Genomic DNA, 14,547 nt, shown 5'->3' with positions numbered 1-14,547 from the left:
GTAGCAATGTCCTATGAAAAATGTAGAAATGTCCTCTAGCAACTAGAAGACACTCATTTTCAGTTGTGATGAAGATTTTCCTTATATTTCCTATTTTTATGGTATTAAAATTAGTACACTTATTTTCTTAATCCACCTGTCTGACACATTTCATCCTATAGTCTTTCAGAGTTCTCCCTTAATCGTGCATCCCGCCCATTTTAATAAATACATTTATTTACTCAAATTTTACTTAATGTTTTTGGCCTTTCCCCTTTATAAGGAATCCATACAGTTAATGGGGAAATCCTCAACAGAGAAGTCCCTATTTGTGTTCTGAACAGAGTCACTGTCTTTTCTAGGATGAGAGCAACTAGTTGTAATTTCATATTTAAATTCTATAAAAGAATGAATATTGTCCTCTTTTCAGTCTGATTTATAAATGAGCAAAGGACAGTAAATAGGAGGTAAAGAGGTGTTGGTTCAGCTTGAGTGGAGTGTTACTGTGTATGAAAGCAATAAAATTCATGAGCTGAAAAAGGAAGCTCTCTATAGAGAGTACACCCAGTTTCTACTTCCTTTTTTGTACTCTATACACAGATGTGATTATGTACCAAATCAATTAACACTTTATTAAAGAGAAGAATGAGTTATGGAGATTAGAGGACAGCTGAGCAACAACTCACTTGATTCAGAAACAAGAACGTTTTGATGTCTTCAGGAACTTTAAGCCACAACTCAGTATCACAGTAATTAAGATAGCTACTGTAAAGCTAGAGAACATCTTCTATGTTAACTGTCTGTATAGTACTTACCACAAGGGTGCCTTGACAGCTGTGTTGGCCACGGTTCACCATTCCTGGCCAATGGGAGCTGTGGGAAGTAGAAGTCCAGCCCACTTCCTGCAGATACCATTGGCTGGGAATAGCAAGCAGCCATACCATGTGGATGTGCAGGTAAATAAAGTGTCTGGCAGTCTATCAGAGCCTAACCCTGGGGAACCGTGTTCAGCCTGTGGGCCGCTTATGCTCATTTCTGCTATAAAGATTCGTATTTGTAGAATGAATGTAACTAAAACTGTCACAAGTACACTGAAAAGTAAATACTTCTGTGAAGGATCCTATGTTTGCCATGGGATCAAAACATGGCAGTTGACAGGCACTTACAGAGATGGACAAGAACAAATGCATATTAATCCTGTTAGAAAAGATTGCCTGTTTTTTACAAGGTTAGCTTTATCAGACGCCTACATAAGAGTTTAACTAAGAAGCCCGTTTTTAACTTAGTTTTCAAAAATTGAGGGATTCGAGTTTGGACTATTTCAATTCCTTCACTCAAATATATGCTATCATTCACAGCTGGCAAAATAGTATACTGCATCATGTAATGAGCATTTGGGGGGTTATATAAAAACCACTAACCTTGGAACAGTATATGTGAAAGTGGAACATCTCTGGAAGAGCATATGCCACAGCAGATCCAACAGTTCTTCCTCTTCTCCAGGAGAAATTTGTGGCAGTAAAAATGTAACAGAAATCAACAGTCCCTAAAAAGGCGCCAAAAGAATTCAGGAAAAGCTATATATAGAGGCCAGGTGAAGACACCCAATTCTGTGTTTAGATTTCAGTTCATGGACTTATTTAGAAGGCCCACAGGTGTCTAAAGGATTACTAAAGAAAGAAACTGACAAATTAATGATGTATAACAAGACTGAGGGCTTGAGTGCATTAGATTCATAACCCAAAATAACATATGTAGTCCAATTACTATTCTGATATTTTCCTATACAAAGGTTCAATCACCTCTGCCAATTCTGTTTGTAATCTAGAAGAACTTCGTCTAGAATAATGCTCGAAAATATATTAAAGGTGTGACAAGAACCAGGAAGTGTCCAAAAGATAAGTGTCCATATAGTAATAAAGAAGCTTTTTGGTAAGTTGGGTCCATCATTTGGATATCTAAAGGCCAATAATTTCCAAAGAGGGCAGAAAACAAGACCTTACACTTGATTGAAAACTAATGGTAATGGTAGAAAAAATTTCTGATCAAGAGTGATTTAAATTCAGAAATCAACATGTTTATCAAACACATATGTGGAACAGATTAAGTATTCTGCAGAAACTTCTTCAGATAATTGTTTCGAAGTAGAGAATTGTACATTAGTATTTTAAGAACAGTGTTTTGTTTAGCATAGTTGCACAGGAATTTCTCATGCCTAGACTGCTCTGCATGTTTTAAAAATATATTATAGGATGAACCAAGGTAGATAATACAGCTTATTATTCATCCACATATAGTCACCAGAAGGAATGTACATCAAGGGTAGCTTATGTGGATTTAAAACTTCTACCTCTTTATAGAATCATCATTTACTGTCACAGATTAAGTTCTTCTACTAAATTTGATTTACTTTACAAAAGACTAGTGGCAAAATGGCAAGTTTAATTTCTCAGGGATGAAGGTATTTTCCCACAGAAAATCATCCTACTAGAATGCTTGTGTTTCAAGAGAAATTGTTTGATATCACTATAAATCCCAGAAGCGATTAAGCTAATAAGAACAGAATCAACTTGAGTTTCAATGTGCAGAGTTGTAAGTGGCATATTTTGTTGAGAGAAGAATCTTAGATTGTGTCAGGTTGTGAGGTAGGCCTCATTACCAGTGAAGATATGTGCTTGGGCAAAACTACATTCCCCAAAGGGGAAGCAGATATGGGAGCTAATCATAGGAAGAAAATGCCAAACAAATGTAAAATCATAACTTTGAACACTGAGATAAAAGAGAAAATATGTAAATAATGAGACAAGAGATTAATTCTAGATACTAGAAAGGAATATTACAATTGTATGTATGAATTCTAATACATGCATACCTAGAGGCTACATAGAAAAGGCTCTCTATTTCTTTATTTTTTTGTATGAAAAGTGATACAAACTATGGATTTGATTTTATATAGGACTTTTTTTTTATAAAATCTGTCTTTTTATATATAAAGATCTTTAATATTAATTTTTCAATAATATATAATGAAAGAAGAGCCCCTTTCTTGCTTTCTCTTTTAAATGAAGAACAAGTAAGGAAGGAAGAGAATAGAAAGAGAGAAGCATAAAAGGGAGTAAGAGTGTCTGATTCAATCTCTCTACTGACCTCTTGAGAGAAATCAGACTGAAGGGAGGAACACCTTTACTCTCCATCAGCTGGGATGCCACAGCAGAGGTGAGACTAGTTCTATCGACATGGGATTTGGAGGGGAAACCCAGTTCTGCTGAGGGAACAAGCAAGAGGAAACAAATCACTTTACAGCCTCTACTACCAATTAACTAACATCTGAGTCCTGTTATACTACCTCTCCATCATAATCATACTAAAAAAAGTAAAGAGTTTCATTGTTGTAAAACGGTAAAAAAATGAAAATACTATGTTTTACATACCAGGCAAAGAATGTATGAAGGCCCAAACTTCATCAACTGTCCACATTGCTGGGTTGGCTTGCACAGATGGCAGCAAGTCAACATTCTCTGGCATTTTCCTAATTTTTAGTTCCCTAAGTTCACGCTCTCTTTCCCTCTCACTATGTCTTCGCAGACGAGTGGTCATGGCAGCTGGTACAGTATCTTCACGAGAAGCCAAATCTTCTTCTGCAGATGGATAAGTAATTGGAAGCTGGAAAATGTAGTACAAATAAACTACAGTATTATATTTCTTTTGCAATTTCTAAAATGAGGCTCTAGTTTTAAGCAAATATTTTACAGACCTGTCTAAGGAAGTGCTCTCTTGATGCACCATCAGAGCCACTTGGTCGACGCCCACGTCGTCCAAGACTTTGACTGTCTGACTTCCGACTCCAGCAACTGTTCTTGTCTGATGTAAACAGTCCAAATTTTTTATTGCAAGTAACACTGTGCCTAAGGAAACAAAATATATTCAATGGTGTATTGCTAATTCCATAGAATTAAGTTTAAAAAAAATCAGTATAAACAATGTTTTATGCTTCCTACACAAATGTAATCTTGCTTGATGGAACGTGTTTCTTCCAATCCTGTTTCCCTAAAAAAGTTGGAGACATGCAATAGGGCTTGACCTGCATGCCAATACTTGTATATTCTTTGAGTCAGCAATACCTATTATTAAGATTACTCTTAATTTTTAGTAGGGACAAGATGTCTATTGTGGTTGTACATATAATTGCTATTATCCAGATTCAAGCATATATTAGCATTGATTTTTACAGTGTGCTCATTTTGAGGATAACTATGCTGCTGCTTTTTCCTCCTCATCAGAATTTAGCTATATTAAAAACAAACAAAAATAGTATTTTGAACAGGTGGCACCAAAAGATGATCATGTTTTGATAGCTTATTACCAAAAATGATAGGACATGGTTACTTACCAGTAACTGAAGATCTCCAATATATTTTCTCTGCAGAGCCACAAACTTACTTCACAGATAATCAAACCATTGCCAGCTGCAGCAAAAATTATCTGCATTTCCCACCCAGAGATGTTCTGGTAGGTAAATCTTGTGTGCACTAGGAAATTTATAAGATTAACACAAGATGCCCCAATACAATCACTATCTCCATGGGGTTCCAAGTGACATTGCCTTTGGGTTCAAACCTGTGCCTCTGTTTCAATTTCAGACGAGCCTAACTCAAATTCCTATCGTAGAGAAGAAAATGTCTGGAGCCAGTACAGAGCTGCAGAGGTAATATAATTGGAGAACTTCTACTACAATTATGTAATATACTGTTTTCATCCCTCTCATGAAACCAACTCCACAGAGCCCAATCTTGGAGCAAACGGTGAACCCTTAGGTTAAAGACATGAACAGAGACAAAAGCACTGGCCCCCTTAATAAGAATATCCAACCTTGTAATCCAATAGAAACAATTCTTTATAACAGCATAAATTGAATTTGAAATGGTAATTTTCCACAAATGACATAAGTTTAGCTAAAGACCAGTGATTGCCAGTCTTCCAGTAAAATGGATTCTAGTGAAAAATGGACTCTAAGATATGTCTTCTCTGCAGAGGTAACTGAATTATCAACACTCAAGTAGTTTCTCATTAATTAGTTTAGCTTGAATGAAAGTAGCAATACTGAAAAATATTGTTCATGTGCTGCACTAAGATTTGTAGAGACATGCCCCATAGTTCTTTGCACTGCAAAAAGCTAAGCTGCTCTGTGACTTCTTTCCCAAAGAATGTGGAAGAACAGGTCTATTATTTCTGGGAACAAGAGGAAATGATGGGATGCCACTGAGGACTAATGGCACTGAAATACAGGATGGACTCGGACTAGCACCAGAATGGTTGTGGTAGAAGCCGTTGTGCTAACTTGAGCTGTTGCATGAACTCCTGATTAGCCAGCCAATTCAACTGAAAAGCACAACCCCCCTTGAATTAAGGAGGGTGTTTGCATGTGACTCAAATTATAACTCAAATTAATTGCAGTGAATACAAGCCCCTAATAATTCTGGCACTAGAACACAATATGAATACATAACTTGGTCCATTTTGATGATTTCTAAACTTCAGTGGAGACGTTCGTTTTCTCCCCAATGCTACAAACAAATTAGGTGACTTATAGAAAGGTTTATATTTCTATCTCAATTTACAAACAGAGACAGAGCATTCTTGTAACATTTAACCAATGGATTCTGAATCTGGCTTTTCATTAAAAAAAATCACAGGGTCTAAGGGTATGTCTACACTAGCCCCCTAGTTCGAACTAGGGAGGCTAATGTAGGCATTCGAAGATGCAAAAGAAGCCCGGGATTTATTTGCATCTTCTCGTCCGATCACCATTTTGAAATTTCACTAGTCCGGACTAACTACCTACAGCTACACGCGGCAGGGAGCCGGTAGTTCGAATTAAAGCCCCTAATTCTAACTACCTGTTATTCCTCCTGCAAGGAGGTTTAACGGTAGTTTGAATTAGGGGCTTTAATTCGAACTACTGGCTCCCTGTCACATGTAGCCGCGGACAGTTAGTCCAGACTAGTGAAATTTCAAAATGGTGACCGGACGGGAAGATGCAAATAAAGCCTGGGATATTTAAATCCCGGGCATCATTTGCAACTTCGAATGCCTACATTAGCCTTCCTAGTTCAAACTAGGGGGCTAGTGTAGACATACCCTAAGAAATTAAAAGTTAAAACAAATGGTTTTGGATGAAATTTCCTGTAAGGTAGCATAAAAAAGGAACAGCCTCAAGGGCATAGATTAACTGACCCTTCTAGCTGGTGTAATGACAATTACTATGCAATTTTCAAAGAATAATGGAGAAAACAGCCACTTAGCAGAGCTAGTCAATTTTTTTCAAATGTAGGTGAAAAATGGCAACAACAAAAAAGAAGAAATTTTTGTGGTTTTCCTCCTCCACTTTTTAAAAATAGCTCAGTTTATCAGTACACATAGGAGTTAATTGGATCAAATTGAAATCCTGAAGACTTCTATAGTTAAAAATGAGAAAATAGAAGTGTGACATCCCCTTAAGGAACAGTTCTCCATTCTCTTGTCAACACTTTGTATGATAGCCCACAGGTACATGGTAAACTTAAAATGACTGTCATATGTATTCTAATGCTAGACAAAAAACATGCCATCTTTGTCATACAGAAAGGGTAACCAAAAGTAACTGTGACTGGATAAATAGCAGAATCAATATTTTTAGGACTTGAATACTCCTTTAAACATTTCCATTTCAAAGTATAACAGTGCCAAGTGAAATGCCTTCTGGATGTCAAAAAGAAACTTTCTCCAGCCTCCACTCAGATCTAGGATGGAATTCTATGCAGACTATGAATGAATAGATTGTAGAGAGAATTTAGCCAAACCCTCAAAGCAGATGCATAAGAAGTCTAATAAATGGCACTGAGTTAGTGCAACAGGCTCTTACTAGAAAGCTGTGATATTGCTTTCAGCCCCAAAGGGTTGAAAATAAGCATGTTATCTTGCTGCTGTGATTGACAGTGATCTGATACAAGTCTTATGAGCCAGCTGTTCAAATAAAAAGATACTTGTGATCTTTAGCAACAAAGGCAGACAGCTACAACTGCTCAAATAGCTAGGGTGAGGAGCAGAAAGCTTTGGAGCCTCCTCATCCTGAGGCATCAACTGAGGTCAGCGGAATCAAGAGGTTGTGTGGTGTTTTAGATGCTGCTTGTAATTATTAGAACTGTGAGTATTACCTCTTGTTGGAAGTCTGGAAAAACAAGAAACAGGAAGAAGGGGGGAGAAGATTAGCCGGGGGCTGAGAGAGAGCTACAGAGGGATGTAGCAGCTTTGTAAAGAGGTTTCACTTTTGGTAAATAAAGTCCTGTTGAAGTTTGCTAGTACCTTGCTTACACGATACTACATGCGACAAGGATGGATCTTCTGCTTCTAAACCCACCTGCACCCTTTCTGCAAAGTCCAGGTGAGCCTCCAATTGATTTTACTGCCTGGATTCATATGTTTGAGACTTATCTGCTTGCAATCAGTGCTACAGAGATTTCTGAAGTAAGAAAATGTGTTCTGCTAATCCACTGCCTTGGAGCAGAAGGGCAGAGTATATTTTACACTTTTCTCCTTGCAGATGATAAATATGAGACTGCACTCACTGCGTTAAAGAACCTTTTTGTGCCAAAAGTGAACACAGTAGCTAATCACTACAGATTTCGCCAGCGTGAGCAGAAACTAGGGGAGACTATAATGCAGTATATTGCTTCTCTGAGGAGTCTGATTGTAACTTGTGACTTTGGGAATATGGCAGATATGATCATTAGAGACCAGCTCATTGAGAAAACAACCATACTCAGTATAAGAGAACGCTTGCTTTTAGAACCACAACTTAGACTGGAAAAAGCAATAACCATTGCTATCCAGACTGAGTCAGCAATAGCAGAAGCCAAAATAACAAGCATTGATACAGGCAGCCCAGTCCAGGCTGAGACTCCTTTGCAGAAAAGTCCACTATCAATTGGAGACAAAAAATTACAAGGAGAAAGCTAATGAAAAACCACAGAATCAGCAAATTCAACGCAAAGCAAAAGCATGCTTTCGCTGCTGATCCCCACAACACCTCGCAAGCTACACAAGATGTCCTGCAAAAGTAGCTCAGTGTAATCACTGCAAAAATATTGGGCATTTTGCTAAGGTATGCTGCAGTAGCCAGTCCAATCAACAGATGTCAATGGAGGGATGAATGGAGGGATGATAGGAGTTACTATAGAGAACTTTCTGGGCGTCTGGCTGATGAGTTTTGCCCACATGCTCAGGGTTTAGCTGATCGCCATATTTGGGGTCGGGAAGGAATTTTCCTCCAGGGTAGATTGGCAGAGGCCCTGGAGGTTTTCCGCCTTCCTCTGTAGCATGGGGTACAGATCACAGCTAGAGGATTCTCTGCATCTTGGGGTCTTCAAAGTATTTGAAGGCTTCAATATCTGAGATATAGGTGAGAGGATTATTCTAGGAGGGGTGGGTGAGATTTTGTGGCCTGCACTGTGCAGGGGGTCAGACTAGATGATCATAATGGTCCCTTCTGACCTTAAAGTCTATGAGTCTATGAGTCTATATATGCAGTTACAATACCAGATGTTACCCTGCTGAGTGTGGACAAAATCACTACTGCACATATTCCAGAACAGATAAGGTGCACCATATATGTTTCTGCCACATCTTCAGGCAAATCACACCCTATTCAGCTAATGTTGGACACCGGCTCAGCAGTATCTATACTGATTCCATCTATTTGCATTACTTTAAAGATGTGCCTCTTACTAAACTCAAACTTCACTTGATGTGCTATTTGAAAAACCAAATTCCAGTACATGGCTGGCTGCCAGCAACGGTGACTTTTGGTGACTGCTGTGTAACTGCAGAGTTCTACATTGTCCACAAAGGCTCTCCGATCCTTGGCAGAGATTTACTGGCTACTTTAAACCTCAGGATAGTTAATGCACGAATTGATCTTCCTCAGCAAAGCACTCTTGCAACACACACACCAGTTTCAGCTGGGATCCAAGACCAAGTTGAGGAGAAACTTGTCTGTGCTTATGGATTTGTGCACAAAGTTAAAATGAGACTTAATATGATGCCTATACGGCAAAAGTTACGGTGCTTACCATTTTCAGTCAGGGAAGCTGTTTCAGAGGAACTTTAAAAACTTGTACAAAAGGACATTATTGAAGAGATTGACTCATCGGAATGGGTTTCCCCTATAGTGGTGACACAGAAGCAGGATGGAGGTATTTGCCTTTGTGTGGATTTAAGGGAGCCAAAGCTATTGTGATTGACAGCCACCAGTGTATCACATAGAAGAAGTATTTGCAGAAAACTCCATGGAGCAAAGATGTTTTCTACTCTTGATTTGCAGAGTGCATACCACCAGGTTATGTTGCATGAAGACAGTAGAGACCTCATAGCATTTATTACACAAGGGACTATTTTGTTTTAAACATGTTCCATACAATCTTGCATCTGCCCCAAGTGCCTTCCAAAAATGATGTAATTGATTCTGAAGAATCAACATGGAGTTCAGTGCTATCTGGATGATATTATTGTGTTTGGAAATACTTCTGAGGAGCATGAGAATAACCTGCAGTCTTTGCTAAACTGCATCAGCATAGCGGGCCTCAAGCTCAAATTGTCTAAATGCAAATTTGGACAAACAGAACTCTCCTTTCTGAGTCATACAATTTCACCAGCTGGACTAAAACCTGACCCAGATCATATCCTAGCAATTTCAAAGCCGCCTCCTCCAACAGATTTGTAAACTTTACGTTCCTTCTTGGGTCTTACATCCTAGTATGCAAAATTTATTCCCAATTATGCTTCTGTCATTGAACCATTATGAGAATTACTACAGAGAAGTTCAACTTTGGTGTGGATAATGGATCCACAGGTTAGTTTGGAAACTGTGAAAGATTTGACTGTACATAGTCCAGTACTTGCACTACTCAGTCCTGCACTGCCCACAATTGTGACTCCTGATGCTTCTGATTATGGACTTGGACACAACTTCATGAGGACAACACGGAAAGGACTGTTGAATTTGCTTTAAGGACACTGAGCGATGCTGAGAGAAAATATTCTACAGTTGAAAAAGAAGCACTTGCTTGTGTCTGGGATACTGAAAAATGGAGAACTTACCTGTGGGGTCGCACATTCAAGTTGCGCACAGACCAAAGCCCTTTGACAACATTGCTAATCACGAAAGAACTAGGAACAGCAGGAAATCATATTGCTAGATGATCTGCAAGACTACTCTCTTTCAATTATGAACTGGAATATAAGCTTGGAAACCAAAATGTGATAAATGATTGCCTTTCTCTCCTGCTTTTGTCTTCAACAGATGGTTCACTGGAGGATGAGGATGAAGTAGTTGCGCTTATTACAAGCATTCTTACTGCAGGTACAAGAGAGCAATTCCAAGCTGCTTGTTTGGCATGTCTAATTCAACAAAAGCTATGGGAATTTCTGACAAAGATGGCCCAGTAACCCAAAAAATCTTGACCCAGTTTTGCTGCCTTATTTTAGAGTTTGGGATGAACTTTCTTTGCTTGATGTCTGTGTGCTATGAGGTAAACACCAGGTACTTGTGCCAGAAGTATTACAGTCAAAACTCATACACCTGGCACACGATACTCATCAAGGAATTGTCAGAACCAAACAACAACTAAGGGATCTGTATTAGTGGCCAGGGATGGACTCCCAAACTGAAGCAATCATAAAATCCTGTGTCACTTGCCAAATGCATAAGATAAGACAGCAATGACATGTACCCCACCATTACAGCCTGTTCCCCTTCCTGATTCTGCATGGGAAAAAGTTGCAATTGAAATCGCAGGACCCTTTGATACTGCTCCAATTGACTGTCATTATGCCATCACTTTAATAGACTATTGCAGTAAATGGCCTGAAGTAGCTTTTACATCACAATCTCTTCTGCTACAGTAATTAAGTTCCTCTTCACAGTTTTTAGCAGGAAAGGTAACCCCAAAGAACTGGTTTCGGATAATGGTAGTCAATTTACTTCCCTGGAATTTGAAACTTTTTTTTAGCAGAGAGGAACATTTTACATAGAAGATCATCCCTGTATTACCCTGAAGCCAATGGGGAAATCGAAAAGCTTAACAGAAGCTTGAAAGAAAGCTTGCAAACAGCTAAACTGGAAGGGTGATCGTGGATAAAATTCACTACTGATTTCTTGCAAGCATACAGGGCTACACGACATGCCACAATGCAAAGATCACCTGCACAGTTACTGCATGGAAAACAGATGACTATTAAACTGAACATTGCTGGATTGTTAAAGTCAAGACCTGATGCACCAGAAGAAGTTGATGTGAGAAAAACAAGTTTTCAGAACCAAGAAAAGTATAAGGCTTTCACAGACAAAGGGTGGGGTGCTTAGGAAACAAAATTTGAGTGTGGTTCCTTCGTTAGAGTAAGAAAACCTGGAATTCTATGTTAAGGGGACCATAAATTCACATCTCCTCTTAAAATCATTGAGAAGAGGGGACCTTGCACCCATTGACTTTCTGATGGGTGTGTATGGAATGCTTTAAATTAAATTAATGGAGATTGCCTATCTCCTAGAACTGGAAGGGACCATGAAAGGTCACTGAGTCCAGTTCCCTGCCTTCACTGTAGGACCAAGTACCATCCCTGATGAATTTTTGCCCCCAAATCCCTAAATGGCCTCTGCAAGGATTGAACTCACAACCCTGGCTTTAGCAGGCCAATGCTCAAACCACTGAGCTATCCCTCCCCCTATCTTACACCTGCCTATGCACCAAGAGGAAATGATGCCAACACCCACTCCGTGTTGGATGACTTCACCATAGTACCAACACAAGACGTTGCACTAGAAACGGAGTTTGAGAGACAGTCTGTCAGACCCAGATGACCACCTGTCTGGACTAGAGACTATATTACATAGTATTTACAGTGTTTTCAGTGTAATATTTCTGCCAGCAGTATAGTGGCTTGTTCCATATTTGTTGCTGTGGTTAGAACAACAATGTTTATTTTATAATTGAGAGCACTTCTTAAAAGAGGAGGGAACATCGTGTTTTAGATGCTGCTTGTAATTATTAAAACTGGGAACACTGGCTATTGTTGGGAGTCTGGAAAAACAGGAAACAGGAAGGAGGCAAGAGAAGATTAGCCAGGGGCTGAGAGAGAGAGAGCTACAGAGGGATGCAGCACTTTATAAAGAGGTTTCGCTTTTGGTAAATAAAGTCTTGTTGAAGTTTGCTAGTACCTTGCTTGCATGATACAACAGGTTGACAAATATTCCGCCACTAAATGGTCTTTGAGCCTACAAGTTCTGTTGACTCTGGGGGTATGTCTACACTGCATAGTTATTTTGAAACAGCAGCCGTTATTTTGAATTAACTTTAATAGCGCCTATACAGGCAAACCGCTATTTCGAAGTTAATTTGAAACAGCGGAGTGCTTAATTCGAATTTGGTAAACTTAATTCTACGAGGAGTAATGCCAAATTTGAAATAGCTATTTTGAATTAAGTGCTGTGTAGACACTTAATTCAAAATAGGGGGCCTCCTGCCCTTCCCAGGGAGCCCTGGTGGCCACTCTGGGCACAACCAAGAAAACTTACTCTCCTCTCCCCCACCCCGGAGCCATTAAAGAGGTAGATTCTGGCCACAGTGCTTGTGCCAGCTCCAAGCCTGCCAGCCCAGAGCCAGCAGTGGCCACCGGAGCCCCTAACCCAGTGACCCCAAAACATGAGCCAGCAAGCCACTGGCAGCCAGCCCTCCACCGCTCCCCAGAAGCAGTCTGCCAGCTCCCAGGAGCCTAACAGGGGATGGAGAAGGCGGGCACCTTCCTGGTCTAGGGTGGAGATCATGGACCTTATTCAGGTTTAAGGGGGATGTCCCCAACGTCCATGATCTCCTCACTAGATGGAGGAATGCGGATGTCTATGGCAGGATAACTGCCAGCCTGGCCACCACAGGCCACATGCGAACCCAGAAGCAGGTTTGCATGAAAATCAAGTTGGTCCGGCGAGACCCCCAACCCTGGGCCCTGAGCTTCCCCGTTCCATTTCCCTCCTCCCAGGTTTCCTCCTCCTCTCTTCAATCCTCTCTCTTCCCCCTCTCCCACCTCCTTTTTCCAGTCTCCCCAGAGGTTCATCTCCCCCCAGTTTTGTTGAATAACCCCAGCTTCTATTTTTGAACATACATGACTTTTTTTTTTTGACATCGGGAAGGGGGGCTAGGGAGGTGTAAGTGGAAGGACGTGAAGGAGGAATGGGGCATGAGCCCCTGGTGGGGAGGACTGGGGTGGCTCTGAGGGCTCCTCAGGTTGGATGCTCTCCCGCAGGACCTCCTGGATCCTGACAGCCCCCTGATAGACCCTCCCAGATGGCAGCCTGCAGCAAGTGCAGCTGGGCTGATGGCAACGACCCCACAAGATGCACTGGCATGCCCAGGGGCAGCTCCGGCTCCATCTGGCTGAGTGCTGTGGTGTCCCGAGTGCAGGCACTCAGGGCAGTCCAAGACAGGACTGCTTTGCTGTCCCTCATTGAGGTAGACAAACAAGCGAGGAACCTTGAGAACTGTCTCTCCGGGGTGGGGGTTGGGTCCCTTTAAGCACAGAGCTCAGTTAGCCTCAGGAAGCAGCCCCACACACTAAGTCCTAACCTGATGCCCTGCTGGCACTGGTTCTAGCCAGCCTTAACTCCGGTTCAGGGTCCACTCAGTGTGGACGCGCTATTTCGAAAGAGATTTTGTGTGTAGATACGTTAATTTGAATTAGACACCAAAGGCAAGTAGCTGGACCTAAATTGACATCAGAGAAGTGGAGGTCACATGGTAACCCCAATGGCAAAAACAAACAAACAGATGGATGATTAAGAAGCGGGGCCTTTTACCTATACAGCTGTATTTTCAGAATGTCTGGTACATGTGCTCTTTATTTTTGTTTCTACTGAAACAATTCTATCCTAATAATGGGTATCTGCACATATAATTTCAAAAGGAGACCTTTCTGCTATGAAATTGTGTTTCCCCTTACTGGCAAAAGCTTAGTAAGGGCTCAGAATCTATTTGTGCATGTTCATACGAATCTTTTATCAGAAACTAAACAACAGAATGATTGAAATTAGTCATGGGAAAATTTATCTTCCATCCAGTGTAGGACTAGTCCCGACAGTACCTATTCCAATGCTTTATTCTATCTATTTTTATATAGATCAAGTACTGTAGCTTCATTCAGAACTCCTCGGGAGACTGTTCCACAGACTAACAAACGACAACGTCATGCTATTTCCTTGGCATTCATGTTTTGTTTTTACTTTCATCTCATGGTCCCTACATATGCTTTATTGAAGAACATCAAATAATTTGTCTCACTCTTTTTCTCCCTCTTTGGCCTTCAAATATCTGTAACTGTTATATTCGTTTCATAGTCATGGGTTAGTTAGCCAAGTTATACATGTTTAGCTCTTAATATTTCATCATTTTACATTCTGATCCAGCTCTTTAATAATTTGTGTTGCTTTTCTCTCATTTCTCTTAAATTTATCAATACTGTATCATTTTTGGCGATGTGATTCTC

At 40.3% G+C, this 14,547-nt stretch overlaps 1 protein-coding gene across 7 annotated transcripts in view; it reads right to left on the bottom strand.

The window, feature by feature from the left end:
• PHC3 (polyhomeotic homolog 3) overlaps positions 1-14,547 on the bottom strand; it is a 116,525-nt gene that overhangs the window by 7,336 nt on the left and 94,642 nt on the right. For 3 of the 7 annotated variants that reach the window (XR_012906288.2, XM_075937894.2, XM_075937893.2), the window contains 2 exons: positions 3,734-3,884; positions 3,411-3,642 (listed from right to left, as the gene is read on the bottom strand). Coding sequence is in view for 5 of the 7 variants with exons in the window: in XM_075937894.2 (XP_075794009.2) it covers positions 3,411-3,642; positions 3,734-3,884 (383 nt within the window). In the remaining 2 variants the exon portion in view is untranslated. Of the gene's footprint in view, positions 1-1,400; positions 1,526-3,126; positions 3,245-3,410; positions 3,643-3,733; positions 3,885-14,547 lie in introns of those variants that run through there. The other 4 variants (XR_012906287.2, XM_075937890.2, XM_075937891.2 and 1 more) reach the window with 4 other exon arrangements.

Source organism: Pelodiscus sinensis, chromosome 10, assembly GCF_052426305.1.
Source record: "Pelodiscus sinensis isolate ZL-2025 chromosome 10, ASM5242630v1, whole genome shotgun sequence".
NCBI lineage: Eukaryota > Metazoa > Chordata > Testudines > Trionychidae > Pelodiscus > Pelodiscus sinensis.
Note: the sequence above shows the minus strand (reverse complement) of the source record. Positions and strands in the feature narration are given on the sequence as shown.